The sequence below is a fragment of the Sebastes fasciatus genome, chromosome 1 (assembly GCF_043250625.1).
Source record: "Sebastes fasciatus isolate fSebFas1 chromosome 1, fSebFas1.pri, whole genome shotgun sequence".
Taxonomy (NCBI): Eukaryota; Metazoa; Chordata; class Actinopteri; order Perciformes; family Sebastidae; genus Sebastes; species Sebastes fasciatus.
The window spans coordinates 25448548-25476289 of record NC_133795.1 but is presented as its reverse complement, the minus strand read 5'-3'; the positions used below and the strand labels follow the sequence as shown (position 1 = coordinate 25476289).

General features: G+C 40.6%; 3 protein-coding genes across 4 annotated transcripts; 2 read left to right on the top strand and 1 right to left on the bottom strand.

Moving 5' to 3' along the window:
- Positions 1-2957: 2957 nt before the first annotated feature.
- On the bottom strand, positions 2958-5867 carry ora2 (olfactory receptor class A related 2). The gene is made up of 2 exons (XM_074639764.1): positions 4868-5867; positions 2958-3095 (listed from the first exon to the last, which is right to left on the bottom strand). The coding sequence occupies exons 1-2, from the start codon at positions 5753-5755 to the stop codon at positions 3090-3092; spliced, it is 894 nt and encodes a 297-aa protein (XP_074495865.1). The 5' UTR covers positions 5756-5867; the 3' UTR covers positions 2958-3089.
- Positions 5868-10832: 4965 nt separating this feature from the next.
- Positions 10833-12409, top strand: ora1 (olfactory receptor class A related 1). The gene has a single exon (XM_074651696.1). The coding sequence runs from the start codon at positions 11233-11235 to the stop codon at positions 12244-12246; it is 1014 nt and encodes a 337-aa protein (XP_074507797.1). The 5' UTR covers positions 10833-11232; the 3' UTR covers positions 12247-12409.
- Positions 12410-13657: 1248 nt separating this feature from the next.
- On the top strand, positions 13658-27671 carry phtf1 (putative homeodomain transcription factor 1). 2 transcript variants are annotated; one of them, XM_074639773.1, is made up of 17 exons: positions 13658-14169; positions 14640-14765; positions 16537-16593; positions 16695-16764; positions 16936-17094; positions 18401-18581; positions 18822-18921; positions 20003-20194; positions 20344-20631; positions 20785-20913; positions 22021-22290; positions 23863-23994; positions 24124-24210; positions 24472-24627; positions 24790-24885; positions 25520-25645; positions 26884-27671. In XM_074639773.1, the coding sequence occupies exons 2-17, from the start codon at positions 14736-14738 to the stop codon at positions 26902-26904; spliced, it is 2094 nt and encodes a 697-aa protein (XP_074495874.1). In that variant the 5' UTR covers positions 13658-14169; positions 14640-14735; the 3' UTR covers positions 26905-27671. The 2 variants fall into 2 exon arrangements, with proteins under 2 accessions (XP_074495874.1, XP_074495882.1); XM_074639781.1 differs by having other exon boundaries at positions 13841-14169; positions 20344-20589.
- Positions 27672-27742: the final 71 nt, after the last annotated feature.

Genomic DNA, 27742 nt, shown 5'->3' with positions numbered 1-27742 from the left:
AAACAAAGATCTTGATCTCGATGAGACTACCTGCATAAAGATAAAACAAAAACTAATTCATCCCTGAGTAATAAATTATAAGCCACATATTGAAAGAATACTGACGTAGCACACACAGATACTTGGTTCACGTCAGGGCAGGCCTCGGCTTTCAGTTCAGTTTTCAATTCAAACTGTAGCCCCCGTCTTTCTAGTGAAAGATCATTAATATTCAGTTATTTCTCAGAAGTTCATATGACAACATTTCCATGCCCGTTTATAGAGTTTTCTTTTCTCCAACTCACGGCCAACCTTTTTCTCTCCACTCCTTCCTCTCTCTTTCTATTCCTTATATTGTGATACAGTGCTGCTGGATAGGGCGCAGTGCATCTTGAATGTCTTTCAAGTCTCGGCACAGCAGTGCATATCTTACCTGAGAGCGGTGGAGTTGCAGCAAGCTGCTGCCCTGGGGCCTCAGAGCCTTCCACCCAACCCCCACCCTCCTTCAGTGTGGTCCGTGTCCTTGCTGGTACACTGGAAATGGGCGCAATCTGCAATACAGTTTCCCTGTCAGGGATTATGCAGACATTGTAAAGGTAGAGTATAGTGCTTATTTGGACAGCCAGGTTTGTCTTTTCTCCACCTGCATTTAATATGTTCTCTCTTATGAGTGGGTTTTGACTGAATTAAAACATGCTTTGTCTTGTGACGTTTCTATAAACTACACTGATTGTACATTACATTTAAAGGAATAATTTGACATTTTGGGGAAAAGGCTTATTCGCTGTCTTGCCAAGAGATGGGAAGATCAACACCATTCTCATTCATACAGTACATATCAAACTAACAAGATTGTTTTATTAATTAATTAGCTTAAGAAGTTTTGTTACCTTTGGACAGAGCAAGGATAGCTGTTTTCCCATCTGACTCAAGCTAAACAGAGTATGAGCAACACATTCTCATCCCAACTCGTCACATACCGCTGCTTTGTCACGCAATTATTTTGCATCAAAACCACTGTAGTTAGGTTTAGAAAAGAAATACATGGTTGGTCTTAAAACTACTACGTTTGTACAGTGAAAATGAACGTTGTGAACACGGGAGACGAACGAACAGCTGATTGTAACGTGACGCACAGAACACGAACAGCGGCCTCCTGGATGAAAACCTTGTGTTGTTGGACCCATCCACCTCCCTTCCCGCCCACCCGGTGTGTCTTTTTCCCTCCAAACTACGTCACCACACTCCCGGCGCACTTTCTCCGAGCGTTTACTGTTGCCGCGGATGCATTGACATTGTAGTTAACGGAACGCCCGGTGCGTTTCATAACGGCGCTAAAGGGTGCCGTGTGCGGCGTACCGAATGCCAACGCCCGTGACAAGGCCTCGTTATTTAACGCCCTGGGAATGAGAACGGGCGAGGATTGGAGTGGTATCGATCTTCTCAGCTCTCAGAAACCAATAAGAAGTATTTCCCAATATGTCAAACTATTCCTATAACATGTTGCCACTAGATTGTCTGGTAAAATCAGCCTGTCAGAACTATAAAGTCAACCATTAAACCTGGAGCCTGCAGATTTATGTGGATATTAAACCCGACGGCTGCCAGCTGCATTTCAGCCTTTTCTACAAAATGGGTGTTAATCAGGATAAATCAAGAAATATTTTTGTGTTCATCAGGACAGAACGGGCCAAACTTTCACCTTAACTCCGTCAGAGTTCTTCTCACCGTCTTGAATACAGAGCTCTTTGCTTACGTGCAGCGCAGCATTCCAGGCAAGCTGAAACACGACTGTGTGTGTTCCCTGTCTGAGGGAATCAGTTAAACTGGGCGGATAGGAGGAAATGGGTCACACACATACAACTCTAACCCAAGAGTGCAAAAAAAATAAAATAAAAATGTTAAACTCATGTCACCTCCTGGCAGGTATTCTGAGGTAAAGTTTAGAGCACGTTGCTTTCACATAATTCAAATATTTCCACCAAATGGGCACCGCACTGAAAAAACACTTCTATGATACAATCAGCCCTGCACTTTAAATAAAAAGAAAAATACTAAATGAGTTGATTTACATAAAAGCACGGTTTTTATGGCATTCTCCATCAGCCGCTTCACTCAAACAGGGAATAAATCCTCTAAACAACACGCCTAAAGAAACATCCCTTTGAAGGAAAGGCAGAGACGGTATCAGCAAACCTTAAAAGGGCTTATTACGTCTGTCATTTCCATAAAATGTGGGTTTTGAAAGTACCCCGGGATGGGTTTATTACTGATACATTTTCACCACGGTAGTAATAAGCCGCAAAGTTTCCAGTTGCTATAGTCAACTTGAAGTTTTCAGAGAGATTTTATGGGATTAATAGCTAACTTTCAAGGTTACTGGATTTAATTTAGACATAAAGGGTTCAGGATGCTTTCAAAAATGCTTTTATGTATCATTATAAAATTATTTTGAATTGATTTTAGGAGGTTAATGTGCTGAATAGTGCTTGTTGACACTGTTTGCACGCATTAGTCATCAATTTGTTCCTGCATGTTGCACACGGTGATGTTCAGATCATGATGTTTGTATTTGAAAAGTTGTTTTTTTTGCGGGGGAGGACAGGGTTTGACTTTTTTCCTGTTTAAAGAGGTCTGTATTAGGGTGTGGACTGGCTTCAAGACAGAAAAGGGGGCGAGGTTTAACCCAGCTACTGCATCGCTATTGGTGGACACTGAGGACAAAAATGCCTGTACCTGGTGCAGGTAAACAGACTGACATCAGGCACAGCAAGGGTACATCGACTGACGGGATTTACTGCAACCCCTTCGACTTCATTTGACTGACCGTTCTGGATGACTTGACCGTTTTTATTTTGTGAGTGTGTGGCTTTTGTACAGGTTTGTGTTGCATACTTTGTCTAACTACAGACTACAGCAAAAAACAGACAAGTTAGCATTTGTAGGTTTATTTCTTTGATAAATGTCAGGCACTGGTGCTTTGTTGTGTTGTATTTCTTGTGCATTTCACACATCTTTCCTTATCGAGCAGGTGAGTCGCAGTCAGAGGTTGAACAGGTGACGACGGTGCACGTTTATCAGCTGTTGCAAGTTCTGTTTTAGCTGCAGAATTAAGTCTGAGGAGGGGAGACGTGAAGGTTTGTGAGAGAGGCAGTAATAGAGGGTTTCATTTGTGTGGGTTTGGTTTCTACATGTTTAACAGCAGCAGCCTGCATTCATTGGGCTCAAAAGACTCCAGAAGGATGGGAAACAGTGAAAACAGGTCCTGTCTTGTGCAGGGAGGGAGAGGCCGACCCGACACACCCTTCACACTCACACACAGGAAGAGACACGACACACACACCCTGTTTTTCAAGTATGTTTTCTTTTTAACTAATCTGCGTCTTCTTTCCTGACAGAAAAAGAAAGAATGACATCACTGAAAGCGTTGAAGGGAATCAGCCGTGTCAACTGTGTCATCCCCAGTGAGTCCTCACCGGAGGCGCCAGCACGCTCTAATGAAACCGTCCATGTATTCTATCCTTCATTCCACCGGAGTCTGTGTAACGTGGCAATCAGATTTCAGTGGTTTGAAGAGTAAAACACATGGGATTTGTCATCTGGAGAGAGCTGTCCAAAGAATAAATTCACATCAAAGAGGGTTTTAATTGTTGCAGCTTTTACAATAAAGGTGAATGTTACTGTGACAAAAGATCAACCTCATTGTATGTCTTTTGATGTCAACCTGGTGTTGAATGCAACAGTTCTGCACAAGCACAGAAAGAGGACTTCTCCTCCTCCTCCTCCTCTTCATCACCTGCATTGCGACAGCAGTTGAATAGCGCCGCACTGATTGCACTTTAGAGTTATTGCAGGATCGCAGAGTCCTGGCAGCCCCACTTTATGTCTTTTGGACTGTCACTCACAGGGGTTGTTATGTTCTCCTCACCCCGTCTCTCTGCCCTTGCTTCTCCAAGACATAGCAATTACATAATGACTCCTAAATTCCCACATTACCACATCCACCGCAAGCTCTTCAAGGACTGTTCCTAGACACATTTGTGTCCTCAAATTCGCCTCTTCTTATAACGGCACCCAAAGAACTCAGACATACTTATTCAGCATCGTAGTGAGTGATTCAGTATTGAGTAATGAACATCTTTTTCATCTTTTTTTTCCTTTTGATAATATAGTTTTCCCATCGGGTTTTTAACCAATTCTCTGTTGGACAATTAACCTGCCTCATTAGTATTAGCAGATTCTATTCAAAGCCTTAATTATAGCTAAATAGGCTGCTGGAAGTCATTTGACAGCTACATTGAGCCCCGAGTCACCCAGCTATAATTCTTCCACCTAATTAAGATGGAGAGAACATAAAGAACAAACAAACAAAGCCACATAGTGCCAGATCAGCAGAGATTCATACAGACCTGCATTGAGTAACAGCGTTGTTATGACAGTTTTCTTCCTTAATTACAGACTGTGAGACATGAGGTTCGCCCTGCCCACAGGTACACCATCTCATCCAGAACTACAGGTGTTAAACTCTCATCAGTAATAAACACCATATCTGAAAAGTCTCATAAACAAGATGTTTTAAAAAAACAATAAAAAAAAGCATAATCATTATGAATTCACAACCACGGAGGAAAGGAGAGTGTCTCCTGTAATTCCCTGTCACAAAACATCATATACCCAATATATACAAGACCCATGACCCATGACCCATGACCCATGACCCATGACCCATGACCCACACTTTACAAAGCTTCATCCTCATCATCTCAGCTTCCTCAGCTGCCCCGTCAGTAATCAGCCATCCCAGCAGCAGGCCTCACATAGTAGAAAGACACGTGTCTTTCTCCTGAACAGGCTTCTTCTGCACTACACACCTAAGCCTGCCATTTACCTTCCTGTTGGATGCAATGATGACCACGGGGCTCAGCGCTGCATAGAGTGAGGAGAAGAATATACGCAGGTCAGAGATCAGCGAGGAAGTCATGGTTGTCCTCACAGTGAGCGTATACACCCACAGCCCATTATCTACCCCATAAAGAACCACATACAAGGTCACAAGTGCTACGACGGCTTTGGCAGCCCGTTGCTCGGCCCCACCGCTTACCCTAACGCCACTACCGCTGCGGAGTCCCTTCACCTGCTTGCTGTGCTTGTAAAGGAAGACCAGGATGATCAGACTTGCCAGGGTCATGAGGGTCATGGGCACCACATCTCTGCCCACCTGAGCTGCCCCGTTTGCCTGTTTGGACAACTTTGAAGGGAAGTTGACGTAGCAGAATTGTACGTTGATACCGTGGTTTGTCGGGCTGGAGTCATTTTTGGTGCCGATGGAGAAGAGTATGGCCGCCGAGCTCATGCAGGTGTTGAGAAGCCAGAGGGAGAGGAACACGAAGCCCAAATACTGGGCTACCAAGGTGCGGGCAGAGGCCCAGCGTGATCCAGGAGGGGCGATGCTCAGACACTGGTAGGCACTCAGGACGAAGGTGAGCCAGATTGAGAGGGAACGGCACGTCCTGTAGACAAAGATCACAGCCTTACAGCCCACGTCTCCGAAGATGCTGGCGAGGCGGAAGGAGGCCAGGGTCTCCAGCAGACAGCGGACGCCCACCACCAGCAGGTTGACGCAGGCCAGGTGCAGGACAATGGCATCAGTCGGGAGGAGGCGGTTCTCCTGGTACAGCAAGAGGAGGAACGCCAGGATGACGGTAGCGTTACCCGGGACTCCCACAACAGTGAGGGACAGGTAGAGCATCCCACGGACAAACTCCTCTGATGGCATTCCTGCAGGAATAGAAAAAATAAACAAGGGAGCTTCACCAACAGGTGCATTCAAAAGGATGTTGGGGGGGGGGGAAACACAGCAGAAGTTGACACCCCTACCTGAGAAAAGTAGAAGCTAACAAGGTCTGAAGTGGACCTTGTCCCTGATCCCTCTCTACTGAAGTAGTCGGGTTGTTTGTGCTCTTATACTTGCAAACAGGTAACAGTTGTTGGATCTGTTTTTCATGGTCCATTGACTTCTCTTCCCTCAGCCTCCAATTACTTGAGATCAATCCAGATGACTGATTCTGTCCCCTCACTGGGTTTCAGACAGACAGGATAACACATGGAAAGCTCCAACCAGTGGACGGAGAAACTGGTGTTAATGAGCGGATAATATCTATTAGCCACATGTTAGTCAAAAAAGATTAAAACCGTTTCTCAGTGTCACTGTTCCACTGAGCGGAGACTATTGAATCCTTCTTTTCTAATTACCGATCCTATATTTAAATTTCCTTATAAGACCCTTCATATTACTTTTGTATTTTTAATTCCTGGAATCAATTTTAAAAGCCACTACCTATTAAAACAGACCTCTCTTGTGTTGGTTAGTCAAACACCAACACCACAGTGTCCTCCAGTGGAGGAAGCTGAAACAAAAACCAGAGGACGTTCCACTCAGTCTGCATGGTACTATAGATCATCCACAATTTCCTCTGTAGAGCGTGACAGAGCGTCCGATTTACGATTGTGTAATTCATCCAAAGTAGTAGAGCAGTAAAAAAATCTAAAAATGGAATTAAATCTAAACTGCGAGGATGTTGAAAGGGCAAATAAGTGTTAGTGGGCTGCATGATTTAACTCTCTCATGTCCCGCAGCAGGTAACTGGTAATGAATATTAAGTCCATTTCTCACAAGTACATGATGAGACATGTCCTCCACTGAAATAAAAAGACAAAATGCTACAATATGATCATTAATCAGATTAGTTTAATGCACATTAGCCTTGTGAAATTCACATTTTGAACACGATATAGGAGGATTTCAGGTATTGATAGTGTTGAGTTGGTTTATTGATACTTAATACGGTTGTGGAATGTAACTAAGCACATTTACTCATTGTGCATATTTTAGGTACTTGTATTTGACTTTTCCATTTTATGCTGCTTTATACTTCTACTCATTTCAGAGGGAAATATTTGACTTGTTACTCCACTAGTACTAGATACTAGTTACAAAACATACGATCATTTTATAAAATATGATGCTTTGTACACAATATTATATATAGCTTTACCTTAACTTACTGCAACAGTAACATGATACTAACACATCATTACCAATAATCCAATGATATAATATATAATAAAATATGCAGGGGCCATTTTTCTCCATTGAGTACTTTTACTTTAAGTGTATTTTGCTAATATTACTTTTACTTAAAGGAACCGTGTGTAACATTTATGGGGATCTATTGGCAGAAATGGAATATAATATTAACAAGTATGTTTCTTTAGTCTATGATCACCTGATAATAAGAATCGTGTTTTCGTTGTCTTAGAATGATCTGGGTAAATACACATAGTGGGTCCTCTTTACGGAGTCCGCCATGTTGCACCGCCATGTTTCAATAAGAGCCCAGAACGGAAAAACAAAACACTGTCAACTTTTCCTGCTTTGGCCGGAGTAGATAACGTTACTCTCTTCCATCGCCGCCGCCACTCTCACTCTTGCTTCACCACTCACATCCCACGTACACACACACTCTGCACACTGGCTCTGCTCCAAATGGCTCTAAAGAGGGCTATTTGCATTTTTGCGTTGGCTTCAGTTGATTGCAATCTCCTCACCTCACCGCTACATACCACCAGATCCTACACAAAATAACGTTTTTAATGCAGGACTTTCACTTGTAATTGAATATTTTTACACTTCATCCTCCTCCATTGTACTTCAGAACGCTTCAAAGTTATGTTTATTGTCCTTGAAGGGAGATTTATCTTTCAGCCAGGTGAAACACAGAGTGCACACAGACGTAAAGGTACATAAAGCACAATAAAAAAACTATAAAATGTGATGTGAATAGAGAAAACAGTAGACAGGTACCTAAACTGATGAATGATCTCTGTAGATTTGATTTGAAAGGTGAAGGCACTCAATGGAATGAAAACACATTTCTTAAGATCACTTTGTGTTTTCAACATTTAGTGTGATTGAGTTATTTTACTTGTATGTTAGAAGGATACGAGAAAAGATATAAATATATAGATAAATAAAATCAAAGGTCGTGGGAGGTCAATTTTGCTCCCCTCCCCTTAAATGCAAATACAGAGTCTAAAAAGGCCCATCAATATCAGACGGGAGACTGCAAATCCAAAAGCCTCTTAAACCATATTTTCGCTGTGGGACAGATTAAGTGGCACGGTGAGGGGTGCCACTTAACAACCAAAGCCCTCTTCAACAACCAAAGCCTCAGCAGCATACTCAAAGGTGCAAAAGGTTAAAAAAGTATACATATCTCTGACCTAACTTGACTTGTACATAAATAACTAACTTAAACACTTGAGTGGTGACTTGATTTAAGTTAATACAGCACATAATGATGCAAGAGGATGTATTTCTGAACCAGTTGCCAGGTACATGATATATATATATATACAGGTCATGCCAATAACTATGCACAATGTCTTATTTTTTCTGTTGCATGCAGTAATATATGTGACACATCATATTGTATTCCCGTATAAGGAATGCCTTTATGGATACAATAATATCACTTAATGGTTTTGCATGTATAATAAAATACTTTGCACAATATGAGCTGTACTCAAATGAGATTTTCATACTTTTGATAGCACTTTTTAACACACTTAACACAATCCTGTATTAAACTATAAACTTTACCTCTGAGGATATTATTGTAACGTAATTAGTTAATGTAAAATTTAAATTAAATTAGTGCAATGGGGGAAAAAAAACTATTTGCATCAGCCATAAGCAAAGAAATCAAATGTCAGAAGGGAAAAAATAAATTATTTTGCAATGCAGTGTACTGTTCATGATGCAATCCCCTGAGAAGGACATGCTTGAACTTGCCATTTTAATTAGCTCTCTGAACATGTAAACATGTACAGGGGAATAACAAGTTAGGATGCTTTATTCCAAAGCCCACTCCCGGGAGAAAACATGCTTCTCAAACAACAGTGTTTCAGCATAGACGCAATCAGACTTTTACAACTGAGAAAAGAGAAATATAGAATTGACCAATAGGTTAAAGCACTTTTAATTTAAGACACGTTTGTCATTTACAGTTAAAGAAAATCGTGCTGGAATACATTGCTACGAATTGCAAACTTCTGTTGCAGCATATGTCAGTGCTGAGAGTTAAGAACACAGATGAATAATGGGTGATTGTCCCTATGCCCCAAATTAGTACAGACATGCATTGTTTTATGGCTAATTGTCTTGCTCCTCTGTGTCCTTTAACAGGCTCCCAGGACATGAAGGAGGAAAGGAGCGCGAACTGAAGCACCAGCTGTGCGTGTAAAAGCCTCTTGATGGCTCATTCAAGGCATCATCAGGCTGCTTTTGCATCAACAATAACCGCACACTGTTGTCTCCGCGGGGGCTGTTTAACTCTATTTTTTAACTCCACAGGGAAATAGCATTATAATATTTGACTGACATGCAGTCTTTCTGTCTATAGAAGCTGAAACTGACATGTGGAAGTTAAGGTACAAGGAAATACCACTCAAGTTTAGAATTCACATATGTTTCTCTAATATGACCTAAGGCAGCTCAATTACTTTTCATAATGATGAACAATTCCCCAACTCTAAATCCTAAAACGAATCTGGAATGCTGAGATGATGTACAGCCTGGAGATGTTTGATATCACGTATGTGATTCCAACCCAGAAACTTTACTCTAATTTCCAGCTGCGCTCATCAGTTGTGATTAGGATGTCACATTAAAACTTAAAGGTACAGTGTGTAGGATCTGGCCGCATCTAGGGTGAGGTTGCAGATTGCAGCTAACTGAAATTTCTCCTGTGTGCCAAGGGTATAGGAGAATCTACTGTGGCCGGCACAATAATGTGAAAACATGACTGGCCCTATCTAGAGCCAGTGTTTGGTTTGTCCGTTCTAGGCTGCTGTAGAAACATGCATCCGGCTCCGTGAAGAGAGTGAAGAAACATATGTTGCTTGCTGTAATCCTTCCTCATGTTCCTACTGGCCACTAAAAAATCTATAACATGTTTTCAGTGGAAGTGATGGGGGACATCCATGGAGTCATTTTTGGTACCAAATGAGAAGAGTATGGCTGCTGAGCTCATGCAGGTGTTGAGGAGCCAGAGGAAGATTAACCATGGACCGTAAATAAGAAGTGGAAGTAGTCATGATGATAATCACGAGCCATGACGTCACCCGTTGGTTTGTAGACTGCCATTTTGAAGCCTCGAGTTCGGCATTTTGGCCGTCGCCATCTTGATTTTTGGCCATTACCATCTTAGGTTTTTGCAGCCAGACGTGACACAAGAGGGTGGAGCTAAGTACAACCAAATGCTGAATAAAACATTTTTAGGCAACCAAAATGTTAAAATTAACTTTCATGAACTGAAAACACACTGTGAAAGGGTTAACGTTCTAAGACGAAAACTCGGACAACTCCCAGACTGGACAACGCCGTGGTAGCGACCTGTCAATCACAAGTTATGAACGCCCTAAATCTTACCCTGCTTTATCATCTATTTGACTCTAAATGGGACCATAAATTACTAAATGAACATCATGCTGTATTGAAGAAGACTTGAAACTAGCGATTGAGACTATAAACTCATGTTTATAATGTTTACTGAGGTAATAAATCAAGTGAGAAGTAGGGTCATTTTCTCATAGACTTCTATACAGTCAGACTTCTTTTTGCAACCAGAGGAGTCACCCCCTGCTGGCTATTAGAAAGAATGCAAGTTTAAAGCACTTCTGCATTGGCTTCACTTTTCAGAACTGAGGGGAACACAATGTCCAAATACTGGGCTACCAAGGTCATCAATTTTTTGTGCTGTCACTTCCATTAAAAGCATGTTAGGTATGAACAGGAGGAATGATTACAGAAAGCTAAATCTGTATGAATGTTCATATGGGCACTGGACTATTGTTTTAATTAAGACTTGAAAAAGTGTGTGTATCCTTCAGTCGTATATTCCCTTTGTGCATGTAGTGCTTGCCCTCTGGAGTCACCTGAGTCAGATTTAGTTTGTTGCTTTAATTTGCCAAACTGTGGGTTGAACACCACAATGTTGGCCGATGATCTCGAGGGGCATCGAAGACTATAAATTGCAATCACACGGGCTATTAAACATTTAATGCACAACAGGCTTTACTTTTCAACTTCAGGTGAGCATGATTTTCACTGAAAGACATTCGGGAGATTGCATGATTATATTCAGGCTATTAGGTTTCTATTAGACTTGATCAAGTTTGGTAACTTGGAGGATGGTTCTTGTGTGCAGTGTATTCATAACAGATTTCTCTGTCTGCTTTTCAAATCATGACCGCTGCAGGATCATGGATCTGTGTGTGACCATCAAAGGAGTCTCCTTCCTCTTGCAAACAGGTATGGGCATCTTGGGGAACACTGTGGTGCTGCTGGCGTACGCCCACATCATCTACACAGACCCCAAGCTCCTTCCTGTGGACATGATCCTGTGCCACCTGGCCTTTGCCAACCTGATGCTGCTGCTGACCCGCTGCGTCCCCCAGACTATGACTGTGTTTGGGCTGAGGGACCTGCTGAATGATCCCGGCTGTAAGGTGGTGATCTACGCCTACCGCATCGGCCGGGCTTTGTCAGTCTGCATCACCTGCATGCTCAGCGTGTTTCAGGCGGTGACCATCGCCCCCGCTGGACCCCGTTTGTCCCGGTTGAAGCCCGCACTTCCCTCCCTGGTCCTCCCGACCTTTGCGTTGCTGTGGCTCCTCAACATGGCTGTATGCATCGCAGCCCCTTTCTTCTCTATGGCTCCACGTAACGGCACCGTCCCTGCCTTCACCCTCAACCTGGGCTTCTGTCATGTGGACTTCAGAGACCACCTGTCCTATGTGATTAATGGGGTGGCTGTGTCTACGAGGGATTTCGCCTTCGTCGCCCTGATGCTGGGCTCGAGTGGTTACATCCTGCTGCTTCTTCACCGCCACAGCCGCCAGGTGAGAGGGATCCGTCGCTCTCAGGGCGGTGGGGCAGAGACCAGGGCGGCCAAAACTGTTATCACTTTGGTGGTTCTGTATGTGGTCTTCTTCGGGATTGATAACGTGATCTGGATCTACATGCTGACGGTGGCAAAGGTGTCACCAGTGGTGGCCGATATGAGGGTGTTCTTCTCCTCCTGCTACGCCGCCCTCAGCCCCTACTTCATCATTTCCTCCAACAAGAAGGTCAAGGCTAAGATCGTGTGCTCAGCTGAGCAAGACCAACCGTCATCAGACAATCAGGAGTCGAGTGACAAATGACACTCGTCCTCTATCTTGACAGGCTGTTGACTAACAAGACAGCAGAGTTCATTTTCAACACTGCTGCATAGATGACAGGCATTTATTGAGACAATGGACCCTTTAGATAGTAGTACTAGACGGAAGTGTTGCAATAATGTTTTCTCTTATATGTATATTTTAAGAAAAAATCATAACTATATAGGTGTCGGTCTGCCATGTGGTTTGCAGTCTTTTTGTATGCCAGCAAAAAAAAAACACACCATCTTCATTAAAGCTGAAACAATTAGTCAATCAGTAAATTAATCTGTATCAATCTTGAGAACTGATTAATCGTTTCAGTCATTTTTCAAGCAAATATGCCAAACATCCCCTAATTCCATCTTCTCAGTTGTGATGATTTGCTGATTTTCTTGGTCGTTTGTGATCTTACAGTGATTATCTTTGGGTTTGGGATTGCAATTTGAACATAGCCACCATTAAGGGCGCAAAGGTTATGACCTCTTAATTATTTCAGGGAATTTTTAGGTTTTATTGTCTTGAGAAGGTGTTTATATTGTACAGTTTCATGTACATTTCACATGGTATGGGGTTTTTTTTAAGCCTGGTTCTGATATTTTTAGAGTCAGAATCCTTAAACTGGACTGTTTAAGGTCATTAAAATAATGAGATTTTGAATTTATCCACCAGAATCATATTCCTGGCATTATGGGAAGTGTTTTGAAATTCAAAATGTGGAAAAAGACAATTTTACAGACTTTTTCTGGTGACTAATCAAAATTTGTATATGGCGGTTGCAGTATTTCTAAAAGCTTGGTCCTAAATTTGAAGATGTCACTTTAGGCTTCAGGAAATTTTCTAGATCAAACAATTAATTGAGAAAGTATTCGCCAGAATAATCAATAATTCAAATAATTGTCTGGTTGTTTTTTTGGGTTTTTTTTTATATATTTTTAAAATTTTCATCACAAACAGAAAAACAAAAAACATCTACAGACAGACTCACAAACATACCAACCCCACATACAGAATAATAATAACAAATACAAAATAAAAATATATATAAAATTAAGTAATACAAATAAAAAATAAATCAATAATTCAAATAATTGCCTGTTTTTTTTGTTTTGTTTTTTTTATTAATTTTTTTAATTTTCATCACAAACAGAAAAACAAAAACCAAAAAAACATCTACAGACAGACTCACAAACATACCAACCCCACATACAGAATAATAATAACAAATAAAAAATAAAAATATAAATAAAATTAAGTAATACAAATAAAAAATAAATCAATAATTCTAATAATTGTTAGTTTCTAATCCACTCTGCGGTCTCACTCTTGCTGCTCTCTGATTGGCTGACATGTCAAGTCAGTGGGTTCATTTTGTCCGTATACTAGTCTGTCAGGCAGCACCTTCCCCCTTCTAGTGAGTGACAAGCTTCATCAGTCAAATGTTGTGTTAAAATGTAGCGCACACCAATATTTATTTAACATTAAAAAACAATGGTTGTTGTCTCAATCTAACCCACGGAAAATGAATCTGAACGCAAATTGAGCGATCGCAAAACTCCTCCTGAGAGACAACGCGTAGGGATTAAACATCTCACACAACCACAACAAACCCCGGAAGAGAGAAGCGGAAGAACAGAACTAATGTTACACACAAAGTGAAGTTATCTAACTACAGAGTCCCTGAAACACACGTAAAGGTAGACAGACATATGCAGGAGGAAGAAAACAGTGTAGAAACGCAACATTTGTGAGTTACTAACAGCGTCAGTGAGGTGAAGCCTCGCAGCTAGGAGTTAGTTAGCAACAACAAGACGTTACAACAGCGCCTGACAACAGATGACAAAACGTGTTTACCGAGCAGCTTGTGATGATTGTTGAAGTCTTCTTCAAGTTTGCGTCTAATCAACCCGTACTGTTTAATCTCAGGTGAGTTTCTGTAGCCTCTCTTATTGACTAACGGGATAGCTGTTGTTAGTTAACGGTTAACGGTTTGGCTAACGGTTACTTGGTTACAACGGTTTAACCGCTAGCTAACGTACATTTAAACAGATTCTTGCTTCACAACTGAACAACCGTTACCGTTAACAACCGTTACCGTGGTAACAGTGCTCCTACAGCTGTCTTCATGTTTAGTTTACTCTGTTTGATTTTATTGTGTTGCTTTTACGTCTATTACAAGTACAAGTCCTTGTTCAAAACCGTATTAAGTAAATACATGAGTATTGAAATATACTTAAAGTACCAAAAGTACACATAATGCAGAATGGCCCATTTCATAATGTTATACAGTATGTAAAATCACTGGATTAGTAAATCAATGATGTTGCTAAAAAATCTGTTGTCAAATACATATAGTGAAGTAAAAAGTACAATATGTCCCTCTGTTGTTTGTTTAGTGAACAAATCTGGATTCCTGCCCAGTCCTCTCTGTTTCCTGTGCTCTTTGTGAAATGACCTGACTGCGACTTCACTGGTTCCAGCAGCAGGTGACAATGGCCAGAATAGCCTGGTATCAAGAGAAGGTAAGACAAATGTTTTATTGTTAAAGACATATTTAAAAAGAGTACATTTAAAGGGACTGTTTGTAAGAATCAGAAAAGCTTGTTAACAGCGACACCTGTGGCCGTTAAGTCAACGAAAGTCAGCGTCGGGTTCGCGCTTGTGCTCGCTCTACATAGACATGAACGAGCATCGCTCAAAACAGTGAGGCGACACACGTCAGCTAAAACCACGATATCAATCTATATTTCACCTGCTTGGCAGTAATGTTAGCTGACGATAACGTTACTCGCTGCAGAGCTCCGTCACTTCACGAGACACGGTAAAACTCTGTTGGTCTGGAGGAGCTGCAGCAGTTATTTCTGCACAAACGTCCACTGTACATCCACTAGATATTCTCAGAGCTAAACTAACTCTTCTGCAGTGTGCGCGCATGCACGTGAGGTGGAGCGAAATAGCAAGAACGCGCGTGGTGTGTGAGTGAAGGCAGGCAGGCAGGCAGGCAGGCAACTGAGTACAGCAGAGACTCACGGTCCTGGAAACCAAAGCTACGGTCTCCCACGCATCCTCCGACCGCGGCCAACACTGTTTAACAGACGGGCTTCACTAGATATACCTTTGCGGTTTTGGTGCTTCCATGTAGTTTGTGTTGGAGTCTTGTCTGAACAGCGTAGCCACACGCAAGCGCGCATGGAACACCGACCCGGATTGATTTATACGTGTAAGAAGTTATAAACAGTCCCTTTTAATTTTTCCAACAAACCAATTTCTAATAGACATATAAAGACATTTCTGAAACATAGATTTTGTGATATTAGGACAGAAACAGCTATACATTTATATTATGAATGTACTGTATATGTCTGAAATAATAATAATAAAAAAAACATGTATTCCAAAGAGGCAGACATAAGCCATGTTTTTATATCAATAAATGCAAATGGTCTCAGAAAAAACCCAGCACACACCAGTTCAAGACTGAGATTTATTTATTTTTTCTTAATTTATTTGACAGGGACACTCCTCGTGAATCTACAATTCATCAAATATGTACTTTTTGTTCCTGTTTACCGTTCCTGTTTTTTTTATGACTGCGCACCAACCAAATAAAGTGGGAAAAAAATAGATATGACCTGTTAAACAGGTTACCATACTGTATGTTGAGACATGTAGGGAGATATTATTATTACTAAGCCTGTCAGAGCTCAACGCTGCCAAGGGCACAACATATTTCAACTCCGCTGCATTTTATCTGTGTCAATAAGATCTGACGCCAGGCTGTTTAAGACATGTGTTGAGATGTCTGAAAAGCAGTGAAGCACGAAAGAAAGTGTTTTCAGCTAGTATATAAAAAAAGTCCCATCTCACCTTTTCTTTACCTTTTAAATGTTATTTAAAATATTTTATGTAGGTCTCTTTTGAAATGTTTGTTTCATTATTAATCATTGTGATATGTATGAGCCTCTTAATTAGCTGTTTTTAAACGCAAGATGTAAACGTTTTTACAGCCATACGCCTCAATGCATTTATTAAGACACTCTGATCCTCTCTGTTCCCGCAGTCTCTGCAGAAATGGATGAAAAAAGCATTCTGTTTTAAGGTCCCTTTGATTGGAATAATTTACCATAGGCGTGAACCCAAATGGCAATTTTCTTCCATTTTAACTGGGCAAAACCTTGGTGCAATAAATATGGACAATCTCACTTTGACTAAGGGCTGCATATCCTTAGTAAATACCCCCCGTAGTGTTTAATTTGTAGGAAAAGGATGATAAAAGTTCTGTTGTTGCTACAGATCGGGGCCTATGATCAACAAGTGTGGGAGAAATCTCTGGAGCAGACGGATCTAAATGTAAGACACTTACAAATCTCTGTAAAGAAATAAATAAATATTTGTGTATTCATCTTGTGCATTTACACTAAATCAAACAATACCACTTGCCATTCATCCAGGGTTTGGACAGAAAACCAAGGAGGTCGGGTCACATCAAATCAGACCTCATCGATGTCGACTTAGTAAGAGGTGAGGATCAATAAAGAGTAGTTTTCCATCTGTTTGTTTGATAACAGACATTTACATAATCTGCATACACACAGCTACACAGTAACAAATGCATTTGTTATGGGAGATACCGTCATATCTGTAATGGTTTCGATGAAGCTGTGTAAGAGACTATCTCATTCCTCCCCTCAGGGTCAACATTCAGCAAAGCCAAACCAGACAGTCCCTGGGCAGCTCTGACTCGGAAGGGTCTGGTCAGAGTGCTGCTGTTCCCGTTCTTCTTCCAGTGGTGGATCCAGGTGACCTCCAAGTCCGTCTCCTCATGTATCCTCGTGCTGTACTTCATGCAAGGTTAGCTCACCATTTCTAATCTAAGTTCTGTTCACACAGGGGCTGTGAGTTTCTCGGGAAAACTGCCCTGAATTTGAAAATTAATTCAAACCATTAAAGTAAATTAAGACTGACACGAAAACGAAAATAAGCAGTGAAAAATATTGTTAGTAAACTGAAACTAAATATGAAAAAAACGTTATCTTTTAGGAAAAACTAAAACTAAACTGAATGGATATTGCCTGGTTACACAACTAATACAAATAAAATAAAAATGAATGCAAATTCATTTCAGTTTTAGTTTTTTAACTATAATATATCAGTGCAGATAAAAGGAGACCGCATGAGTTTCTGACAACTCTCGTGACATTGAACCACAGACATTGAATGGACTTCTAGAAGATGGCACTGTCACGCAATTGCTTCACTAAAGTAGCGTGAAGGTTAAACATTAAACATTGTGGCCATTCCTACACAGCTCTCCAATGTGTTGTGTATTTATATGTAGCTACATACTTCTAACACATTATACCTGGCCCTAACAAAAACAAACTAAAACTAAATATATCAAACTAAAACTAAACCTTTCTGAAAAACTAAACTAAAACTGGCAAATTCTGTAAAATGAAATTGAAAAGTCAAAACTAAAATAAAATATTTGAAAACTACTATTATAACCTTGATTCAAACATTTACATACTGTACTGACAAGAACCACACTGTGAATTGACTCATACTACTGACAGATTTCAGTTCTGCTCATTCTTGTCTTTTATCGAAGATATCATTAAAACGTCACTTAGATAAGAGGTTTGAAAAAATAATCCCTTATATTATAAAAAAAACTCTTTTACAATGCTATTAGCAATCATTCATGTGCTTTAAAAATCCACAGAGAAGGAGAATATATGGAGCCAGGTTATAATAAATTAACAAACTTGACATGCACATCAAGTAATGGTTTTAAAACTAACTTACTAAGGGTCCTGTTTAAAAGACTTTTATTGCTACAGTGACATTTTGAGTGTGTGTCGTCCTTCAGACTAGTGCTAAAAGGTTTTTAGATTTTCTCTTTTGAAATTGCTATGCCATGGAAACACACACTCGGTCATTAAAGGAATTAAATACAGTAAATGTTTTTTTAATATGTACCCAGTTCAGTATCTCCATTTCACAGTTTACATTCAGCCATGTGCAACAATAAACGTGTTACCCATCACACCTGAGCCACACAGAAAGACCTCATTAGTAAGCATGAATTCTGTTTATAATGGCTCCCCTAAGAGACCGTTTTGTGTGCTGTTGCCAAATGTTTTGCTCCCCTCAGTGGCAGCGGTGGCGCTGTACACGGAGGTCCCTGGGGCGAGTGCCAGCGAGGTGTTTGGGCCCATGTGTCTGATGCTGCTGCTGGGTACCGTGCACTGCCAGATTGTGTCGACCGAGTCCAGCCGGTGGCCCTCGGGCAGTCCAGCTGCCAGCTGCACCACCAGCCCCGCTCGCAGACGCAGGTGGTTTTCTCATTGTTAGGCACTGCACACTCATTTGCCTTTACAAACACACTCTCACCTCTTGGCACGTGCATAAAATCCCACATTACGCACACAAATAGACCCAAGGACTTTTAACCAACCTAAAGTTATTTGATAAAGCCTCTATGACACTCAATAATTCTCTCACTCCTGTGGTTTTAGCCTGCTGTATCTTCAATCTCTTGTCTTTGACTGTTATTTTTATCTTGTCTCCTTCAGGCCCAGGAAGGGCAGAGGGCTGAAAAAAACGGAAGAAAAGAAGGACAGCGAAGACACAGAGCAGCAGGGGCCCTGGCAGTTCGAAGAAAGCCAGGGGAGGGTACAGTCACTCATCTCACTAGTCGATCTCAGTACTGTGGTATAAAGCAAACAAAGAACTAATGACAGCAATTAAAGTAATTGTGAGAATTAAAAACAAGTCAATAAATACAGCTGGGCTGTATTGGAAAATAAGTTAGAATTAAACTCTACGCCCACAGCTGAAGTTTAAGAGTTATTCATCTGTAACTGATCTTTTTGTTTGTTTGTTTGTTTGCTGTCTCAATAGCCGTAGAAAGGCGGATTGATTTAGGAAAGATAGTGAAGAACGCCTGTATCTTTAATGACCCTCCTCGACTGACTAGAGCGTATAATAAATGAGAACCTTTGTTGATGTTTTATTTACTCTAGTGATATTGGATTGGATTGCATTAGATTGTCAGATGGTCTGTTTATTTTGTTAATTCCCTGTAGTAAAGAACTGTGCGCAAAGATGCCCTAGACCATAGTCTGTATATAAGAAATGGACGTAGTCACCGTGACATCACCCATTGGTCTGTGGACTGCTGTTTTGAAACCTAGATTTCGGCATTTTGGCCGTCGTCATCTTGTTATTTTTGGAACCAGAAGTGACGCAAGAGGGTGGAGCTAAGTATAACTGAACGCTAAATGAGATATTTTTAGGCGAGCAAAGAGACTTATAATTAACTTTCCTGAACTGAAAACACACCGTGAAAGGGTTGAAGTCGTAAAACGGACAACAGGACAACTCCCAGACAAAATGTACATTCAGCTGCTTTTTGATGCACCTACAAATACATTCAAGTGTAATTAAGTCTAGCTCTACTGACTTAGTGTGTAATGTACTGTATATTTGTATAAATGTGTTTTCATCACTGGAAAACATAAAAGCTTTTGAAAAATACATTTTAAGTTATGATATCTAATTTATTATTTTCACAAACTATGCCATTCAAAATGACTAATAATTTGAAAAAATCCTCAAACATGAGTTTACAATACAAATGTCATTTGTGAAGGTTGCTTTATATTACACTATGGTATTATAGTCTGTGGCATTTATCAAATTCCTGCATGTTTTGGAATACATTTTTAAGATTTGTCTCGATATTCTCTCACAGACCTCAATAAAGTCAGGATTTGGGGCATCCGACGAGCTCTCCAGTGATGATGAGGAGGGAGTACAACCAGTGGAAGTCCTTCTTCCAGTACCTCATCAAGAGAGACTTCCTGCTCCAACATTGCCGACATCTGCACCAGCAGCTTCTGTTAGGAAGAGAAATCTAAACCCCAAACCTGCATTAAGACCTCAGGTAAACCTTGTTGTTCCACTCTGTGTTAATGAAACTGGAGTTAGATGTGTACTTTACATCAGTTGTGTGTTCCTAACATAGAAACAAGCCTTTAAGATTGATCACAGTTCAGCATGATTTGAAACAACTCTTTTAAATACTGAAAACAGGAAGGGAGTGGGGCTTCCATCAAGGTGAAGCCTCGAGAGGTGGATCGCCTCAGGCCGATTGTGGGCTCTCGTCCCGCCTCCGACACTGATGATACGCTGTGGGAGGAGCTTCTCCAAGGGCCTGACTCCGCCTCCACGGGGAGCAGTGACAGTGAGGCGAACGGGAGGTACAACGCTGGCATGGCGCTGCCACAAACCACTACTCTGAGCAGTGATGATGAGAGCTTACAGCAGGGAATCACCGGAGTAAGATCGCCAATAACCTTAAATGCCCTTCTTCGTCAACATGTTGGTACATTTTATTCATGAACACTCAAACATTATTAGCGGTCCCAAAATCTCACGGTGGATTTCATGTAGACTGTGATATTCATTTAATTTTTTTTTAACACTGTGGAAGCCACCACTAAACCGGATGTTATTTAATGTGTTTGATTTCAGAGCCAGCTGTCTTGGCTGCAGGCATGTCACCCATCCAAGGACCGTGTCAGTGCCATAATATGGGAGCAGGGCGAGTGTAAGAAGGCAGACATGTCAGTATTGGAGATCAGCGGGATCATCCTCACACGGGTAAACATTATCCTCTTTACATTGGTATAAATTCTGTGGGTAAAATCAACAGCAAGTGCAGCATAATACAGGCGTTTAAAGCCAAACAACTGGACTGTGTGCCTTTTAAGGCCCAGAAACACCAAGTTGGCATCAAAGAACTAGTAGCGATGAAGGTCGACGACTAGTCGGCACGTACATTCTGCGCCTGCATCGGAGGAAATAACTCCACACCAGCAGACGGCGGTAGTCTGTATTCGTCATTCAAAAAGGGAAACCAGAAGACCGAGGACAGCAGACACACAAGCCATATGATACGTATATGAAATAAAGCGGTGTCTGCTGACCATTTTCACACCACTCTCACTGACCACTTAGCTTCATTCCAGATGGCCATGTCGCTGTGAAAATATACATGTATTGGAATGATCAGATCGAAGAAGATGAAAAATGAGAAGAGCCTTCTGTGTTTTTCCTCTTGACTTTACTCGTTGGCTTATTTTCCTCACATCTGTTTCTCTTCTCGTGCACTGATTCGTTTAAGCTGAGCAGCCAATCAGAGTGATTTCTCTCACCGATGAGCTCCACCGTCGATTCAACATGCTGAATCGGCCGGAAAAACTCCAACACGGGCAGATTAGAGCCGATGGTGCAGGACACACTGCAAAAACTAGGCTGACAGACGCTCACAGACGGCCCAAACTGGTCGATGGCCGACCGTCGGCTTGGTGTGTCAGGGCCTTAAAGCCGCATGTGCAACATAATACAGACTTTAAAACCAAACAACTGGACTGTGTGCCTAAGTCCAGTATTTACACATGCTATCTTCCAGTTTGTCTATCACACAGTCACATCTCTGACAGGAAATATTGTAATTATAAGTAGAGCCATCTTCAGTAATGAAATAAAGTGACATATAGAAATTTGAATTAACATTTTACATGATTACGTAAATGCCAAAATGTGATATAATCACTTGTAGACATTAGCAAAATACACATACACAGGCTGTATTAATTTAACACAATGATGTTGTCTGAGTTGCTGTAGCTTTTATCACCATAAAAATGTTGCAGCATAACAAGATGTCTTCTGTCTTTCTCATCTCTCGCTTGTGTTTCTTCCCAGGTGAAGTTGGTGGAGCAGGGCGTGGGTTACCTTATGCTTGGCGGGCTGATGACCGCCACCCTGGCACTGCTTCCCTTCGCCTTCCACGTGGCTCAGCATCTGGACATGTCGAGCCTTGGCTTCGGGTCCCTGAGAGAGCTGGGGGAAATGGTGGTGGGGCAGCGTGGTGCCCATGAATACGCCTTTTTCTTCATCACGACGGTGCAACGAGTCTGCCTCATAGGATTGTTCTTCTTCATGATGTGTGTGGCGGAGAGAACGTACAAACAGGTGAGCACTGACTTTGTGTTGTTTGGATCATTCTCTTGCTCTTTATTTCCAGTTAGGCTGTTTCACTATGGCATGTGTAGTAAAGTAATATTGCATTTCAACTCATTGAACCGCCAAAACTCACATTCCTTCACGTCAGTCATAACTCAGTCAAATCTGAATACACACACGATACATACTGTTAGATTCAGCTTGAGTTACACCTTCCATGGTTATTAATATCTCATATAAACGTCCATGAATTTTCTTAGGAATCATAGAAAGAAAATATACTCCTTAACTTCAGCTCTTGCCTCGTAATCGCCACATTTGTAAGTAATCCTCTGATAAATGCTCACATAAAAACAATACAATAAATACAGAAAGACATTATATTTCATGGTTATTTTTTTATTTGTCCTTTAGAAAAAAATATACACACAAACAGCATACATATATGTATGTAAGATTTGTTTTGGTCATTTTCAAAGAACTTTCATCCATACAGTGTCCTTTACAATCCTATTTCTTTTAGATTGTTGTATCACAGTGAGGGATATGCCTGACCAGATTATATCTGAAATACACAAAGTACATTCAACCCTTTGTGATTGCAGTTTTACTTAACAAGATATATGTTGCTATTTTTCCTTTATGTAAGCGGTCCAGTTTCATTCCATTTACAGGTGAACTGTTATACAAATAAATGATTTTAACATGTTGTCTGTACAACTAACTCACTAACTAATAATATTATACTCTGTACTTGCATCCCCCAACGCATTATGAGAACTGTTCCAAACCTTTTCATTATTACTCCAAATAGAAGTAAGAAACAGGAGTGACAAAATCCTTTCATATTATCCTTTTTTTTCGGTTCGCACTAGTGTGTTTTTTTGGCATTTCTATGGCTGAGAATATCCAATCAACACATATCTTACATCCCAAGAACACTGACACTCTACTCTATCCATTCAATCAATCAATCAATTTTATATAAAGTGTAGAATCACCATGCAGCATGGTCCCAATACACTTTACAGTTTAAAAAAAAAAAAAGCAAACACATAAAATAATAAATATTAAAAGTAAAACAACCAATAAGAACATCAGTATTAAAGGGATTTAAAAAGGGTGATGGACCCGACTAAGTACTAGGGTAAGCTGTAATAAAGTGTCTTGATTTAAAGATTTCAACTGAGCGTGTACAGATATTGCCCTGTCTTTAAAATCTGTGGACTGGCAAAAAAACAAATAACTTTTTCCGAAAATAACAATATGTCATGCCTGACTAGATGTGTAGTAAACTGAGGGAGTGGAAACTGAGCAAAAAAGCCTCAGATCATTGTTTGATTGTATTATTACAGCTGATTTCTAGAGTTTTCAATGCAATGTACTTAAATGAATCCAGACAGTACACAACTCATCCACACTCATCAATCTGTTTATCCACTCATGTTAGCTGCTCCTCCCTCTAGTGGCAGAGAAGAAACATTGAAACAGAATCACCCACTTGACTCTTTGCAGGACTGCTAAACTCTGTCAAGTGCGTTGCATCTCTAACACTAGTGTACGTTCATGTTTCACCAACAGAGACTCTTGTTTGCCAAGTACTTCAGCCACCTGACTTCAGCACGCAAGGCCAAGAAATCAGAGATCCCTCATTTCAGGCTGAAGAAAGTCCAGAACATAAAGATGTGGTTGTCGCTACGCTCTTTTCTCAGGGTATGTATTCTCCTGCTTTAACACTCCCCTGTTCTGTTATTACTGTGCACTGTTTCACCACCGGAGGGTTGCAATGGACTTGTCTGTGTGTGTGTAACGGTGTGTCACTGACTTGCTTGTTGATTGCAGAGGCGAGGGCCGCAGCGCTCCGTTGACGTCATCGTCTCCACCATCTTCCTTTTGGCGCTTTCCATTTCATTCATCATCTGTGCCCAGGTCAGTCATATATCCACTGGAACAGATCTGATCTGTTTAGAGAACACAAATCTAATAACGTTAAAATAGTGTGAGTCTTGCATAGAGATGAAATAACAGGAAGATAGACAGAAAACATCCATCCATCTAACCATATTACCTGAAGTGAAGAAAAATCTTTATAAGCTCTGCGTGATGCAGAGAAAATGTAATTTTCACAGCAACAAAGTGCTGGTGGCTACGACGAGTATGAACACTGTTGTTTTTGTGTCCCTTCGTCAGCTTCTTTCCAGCCACCAGACTTTCCTAGAGTCTCTGATAAACTGGGAGCTGATGGTGTGGGCCTCCTCCCTCGTCCTCTTTCTGTTACGGCTGGCCACGCTGGGCTCAGAGACCAACTGCAAATACAGCAACTCCTCAGTGCTGCTCACTGAGCAGGTAAGAACCCGTGTCTGCAAAACACATGGAGTTGCAGGTTATTCCTCAGTGAGTTCAGCATCATCAGCTGATTCAGTTTTAGGATCATTTAATGCAGGTTTGAATAAATTACTATGACTTTATTGCACAATTCACAGCATGTAAAACTATTTTATGTTTCAGATCAATTTGTATCTCAAGATGGAGAAAAAGCCCAATAAGAAAGAAGAACTCAATATAGTGAACAACGTTTTGAAACTGGCTACAAAACTGATGAAGGTAAGCAAAATTTAGCTCCTTTGTTTTTTGAAAAATAAATTGTCTCATTTTAATTTACCATACAGAGTAGCTTTATCTGAATTATTGTGGTTATTTACAGTATTCCTACAGCAGAGCCAAAACTTTTCACTCAGAATTGTTTTCCAAGTGTAAAATATTGTAAATACTTGTATTTTGATCCCGTCAAAGGGTGGCAGTGAGGTGAAGTGAAAGTGAAGGCAGTATTTTACAGTTGTTTTTCGCCAGATCCTAAACCAAGTCTTTTAGTAGTGAGAATTCACCGATACTGTGTCTCGAAGCACTATTTATACTGTAGACTGCATACTACAGCTGCACACAGCATTTAACAAGCACACTTAAGTCAACAAACACAAAGCCTGACTTAGATGAGAGTATGAATCAGAACTTTCCTTTAATGTTTTTAAGTTTATATTTTTTTAACTAAACCCAAAACTTAAAATAACATGCAGCTCTTACAAATCTAAAACGCTGCCCAAAAGGCAACAACTTAATCACCTTCTATACGTCACTTAGAATTGCCTCAAGACATCCCTAATAACATCCCTAATAAATTCTGGCTTTGACCCATGTTGTTAATTTCAAATGACACTGTATTCCCTCTTACCTCGCCCAGGAGCTGGATACTCCATTCAGACTGCTGGGTCTGACCGTGAACCCTCTGATCTACAACATCACCAAAGTGGTCATCCTGTCCGCTGTGTCTGCTGTGGTCAGCGACCTGCTCGGCTTCAACATCAGAGTGAGACTCTTTCTGCTAAATGTTAAAATAGAAGGGAGTTTGACTAGGGACTAAATCTCATGTTATCTTGACTCCAGCTGCTTCAGTTTGGACAATTTTTAACAATCTCTCTCTTGTGAATACCCCAACTTCATAGAATTGCTATAATAAAACACTGGGGTGGCCTTTTAAATGCAAATTGTGAAATTTTCCATTTATATTTATATGATACTAGCAATAATATATATATAATACTAGCAAACTGTTGGGGTTGTTAGCAGCCTACTGGGATAACTTAGTAATATCTCAGAAACCTCCTTGCTCAGGTCATGGCCATCTGGCAGATAAACAAAGCAAAGCATGCATATTGAGACTTAAAGGGGACATATCATACTCATTTTCAGGTTCATACTTGTATTTTGGGTTTCTACTAGAACATGTTTACATGCTTTAATGTTCAAAAAACACATTACTTTTCTCATACTGTCTATCTGAATATACCTGTATTCATCCTCTGTCTGAAACGCTCCGTTTTAGCGCCTCCCAAAAAAGCCCATTCTGCTCTGATTGGCTTGTGAGAAAAAATATAGTACACCTTTGCAAAGGTAGTTCTCAAGCTGTGGGTGATATATTCTGATATTTCTCCCCTATAAAAAAAAAATGCATGATGTTACTGATGAAGGAGATGATCTAAAACATGCTTTCAAGTTAAATTAATAGTTCAACATTTTCAATTATGTGGTTTCTTGCAGAGTAGGATTTAAAGATCTACTGTGTACCACTCTCATGTGTGTGCAATAAGTATGTAGCTACAGTAGAGCTAGGAGGATGTTAGCCTAGCTTAGCATAAGGACTGGAAGCAGGGTGAAATAACTAACCTGGCTGCCTCCTCTAATGTCACCTCTAATTACCAATTAACCACAACTTATAGTTTTTACATTTCTGTTTGTGTACGGATTAAACAAAAGTTATCCTTATACTGTAGCTGCAGGTAGATATCATTTTGAACTTTAAAGAGAGAGTCTTTATGCTCAGATAAGCTGAGCTAATAGCCTCCTGGCTCTAGTTCTGTATTTATAGCACAGACTTGAGACTGGTATAGATTAATACTGCAGCAAGAAAGTGAATAAGCGTACTTCCCAAAACTGTTCCTCTAATGAGGGATGAAGCACTGTGATTCTGCACTCCACCCTGTGATGATGTGTTTGTGTTGTTCTGTAAGATGTCTGAAAGTTTTATCTCTTCTGCTTCATTTCCAGCTGTGGAAAATCAAGTCTTAATGTGAAAAACAGCAAGCCACTAACAGTCGGACACTGGAGACCAGAAGTTCCCCACCGTCTGCTGCATACAGCATCTCATCGATAAAAAAAAGTGCAAACCTACTGACTATTCATTGTCTGTGCCTTCCAGCTGAAACTTGTATCTCTTGAGTTTCATCAGTCATTCTCAAGCCCGAGATGCTCTGACAATCGCTCTCACATACCATTACTGGCGCCTCAGCTGGTGTCCATCCGCCACGCCACTAACCCAGTGCCTAACCCCTTGAATGTTCAGTATGTGGTTAAATATAGCCCGTGAGTTTGAGGTCTGAGATCATTTCAGGCTTCTGTGGCAACCACAATTCCAAGTGTGTCTTGTACAGATGTGTTGACACAAAGTGAAATGTAAATGTAGATAGTTTTGTTTAGTCTTACACGCTGGTGTTTCTCATCAGTATCTAACTGTTTGTGCTAATCTAATGCCGGGTCAATCAAAAATTTAGGCTGCCAGCTTAATTAAATGAATTTTTCATAGGACTCAAATTTGATTTCCAACCTTTTGTACTATTTAAAGAGGAAACATTGTGTAAGTGGGCTTTTATTTATTTGGGGGTTCTGTTTTAGCACTTAAACTTGTAAATGGTACCTGTAAATCATGACTCTCTGACCACTATCTGTCGTTTTGTGTCGAGGACCATTGTTGAATGAAATAACTATGCAACGTTTGTATAGTTATATATGCTTAAAGAAAATGTTTGATAGAGTAAATAAATGTTTTTCATCCACGGTATCAGTTTTGTGATGCTTTCTTTTTTAACATGCTGACTTCTTCATCCTTTTGCAGAAATCTGATTGTATG

Coding starts and splice junctions, on each gene's coding strand:
- ora2 (XM_074639764.1), bottom strand. CDS start 5,755: ATGCCATCAGAGGAGTTTGTCCGTGGGATGCTCTACCTGTCCCTCACT.
- ora1 (XM_074651696.1), top strand. CDS start 11,233: ATGGTTCTTGTGTGCAGTGTATTCATAACAGATTTCTCTGTCTGCTTT.
- phtf1 (XM_074639773.1), top strand. CDS start 14,736: ATGGCCAGAATAGCCTGGTATCAAGAGAAG. Junction 18,582..18,821: donor AGCCCCGCTCGCAGACGCAG/GTGGTTTTCTCA, acceptor TGTCTCCTTCAG/GCCCAGGAAGGGCAGAGGGC. Junction 24,886..25,519: donor TGGCTACAAAACTGATGAAG/GTAAGCAAAATT, acceptor TACCTCGCCCAG/GAGCTGGATACTCCATTCAG.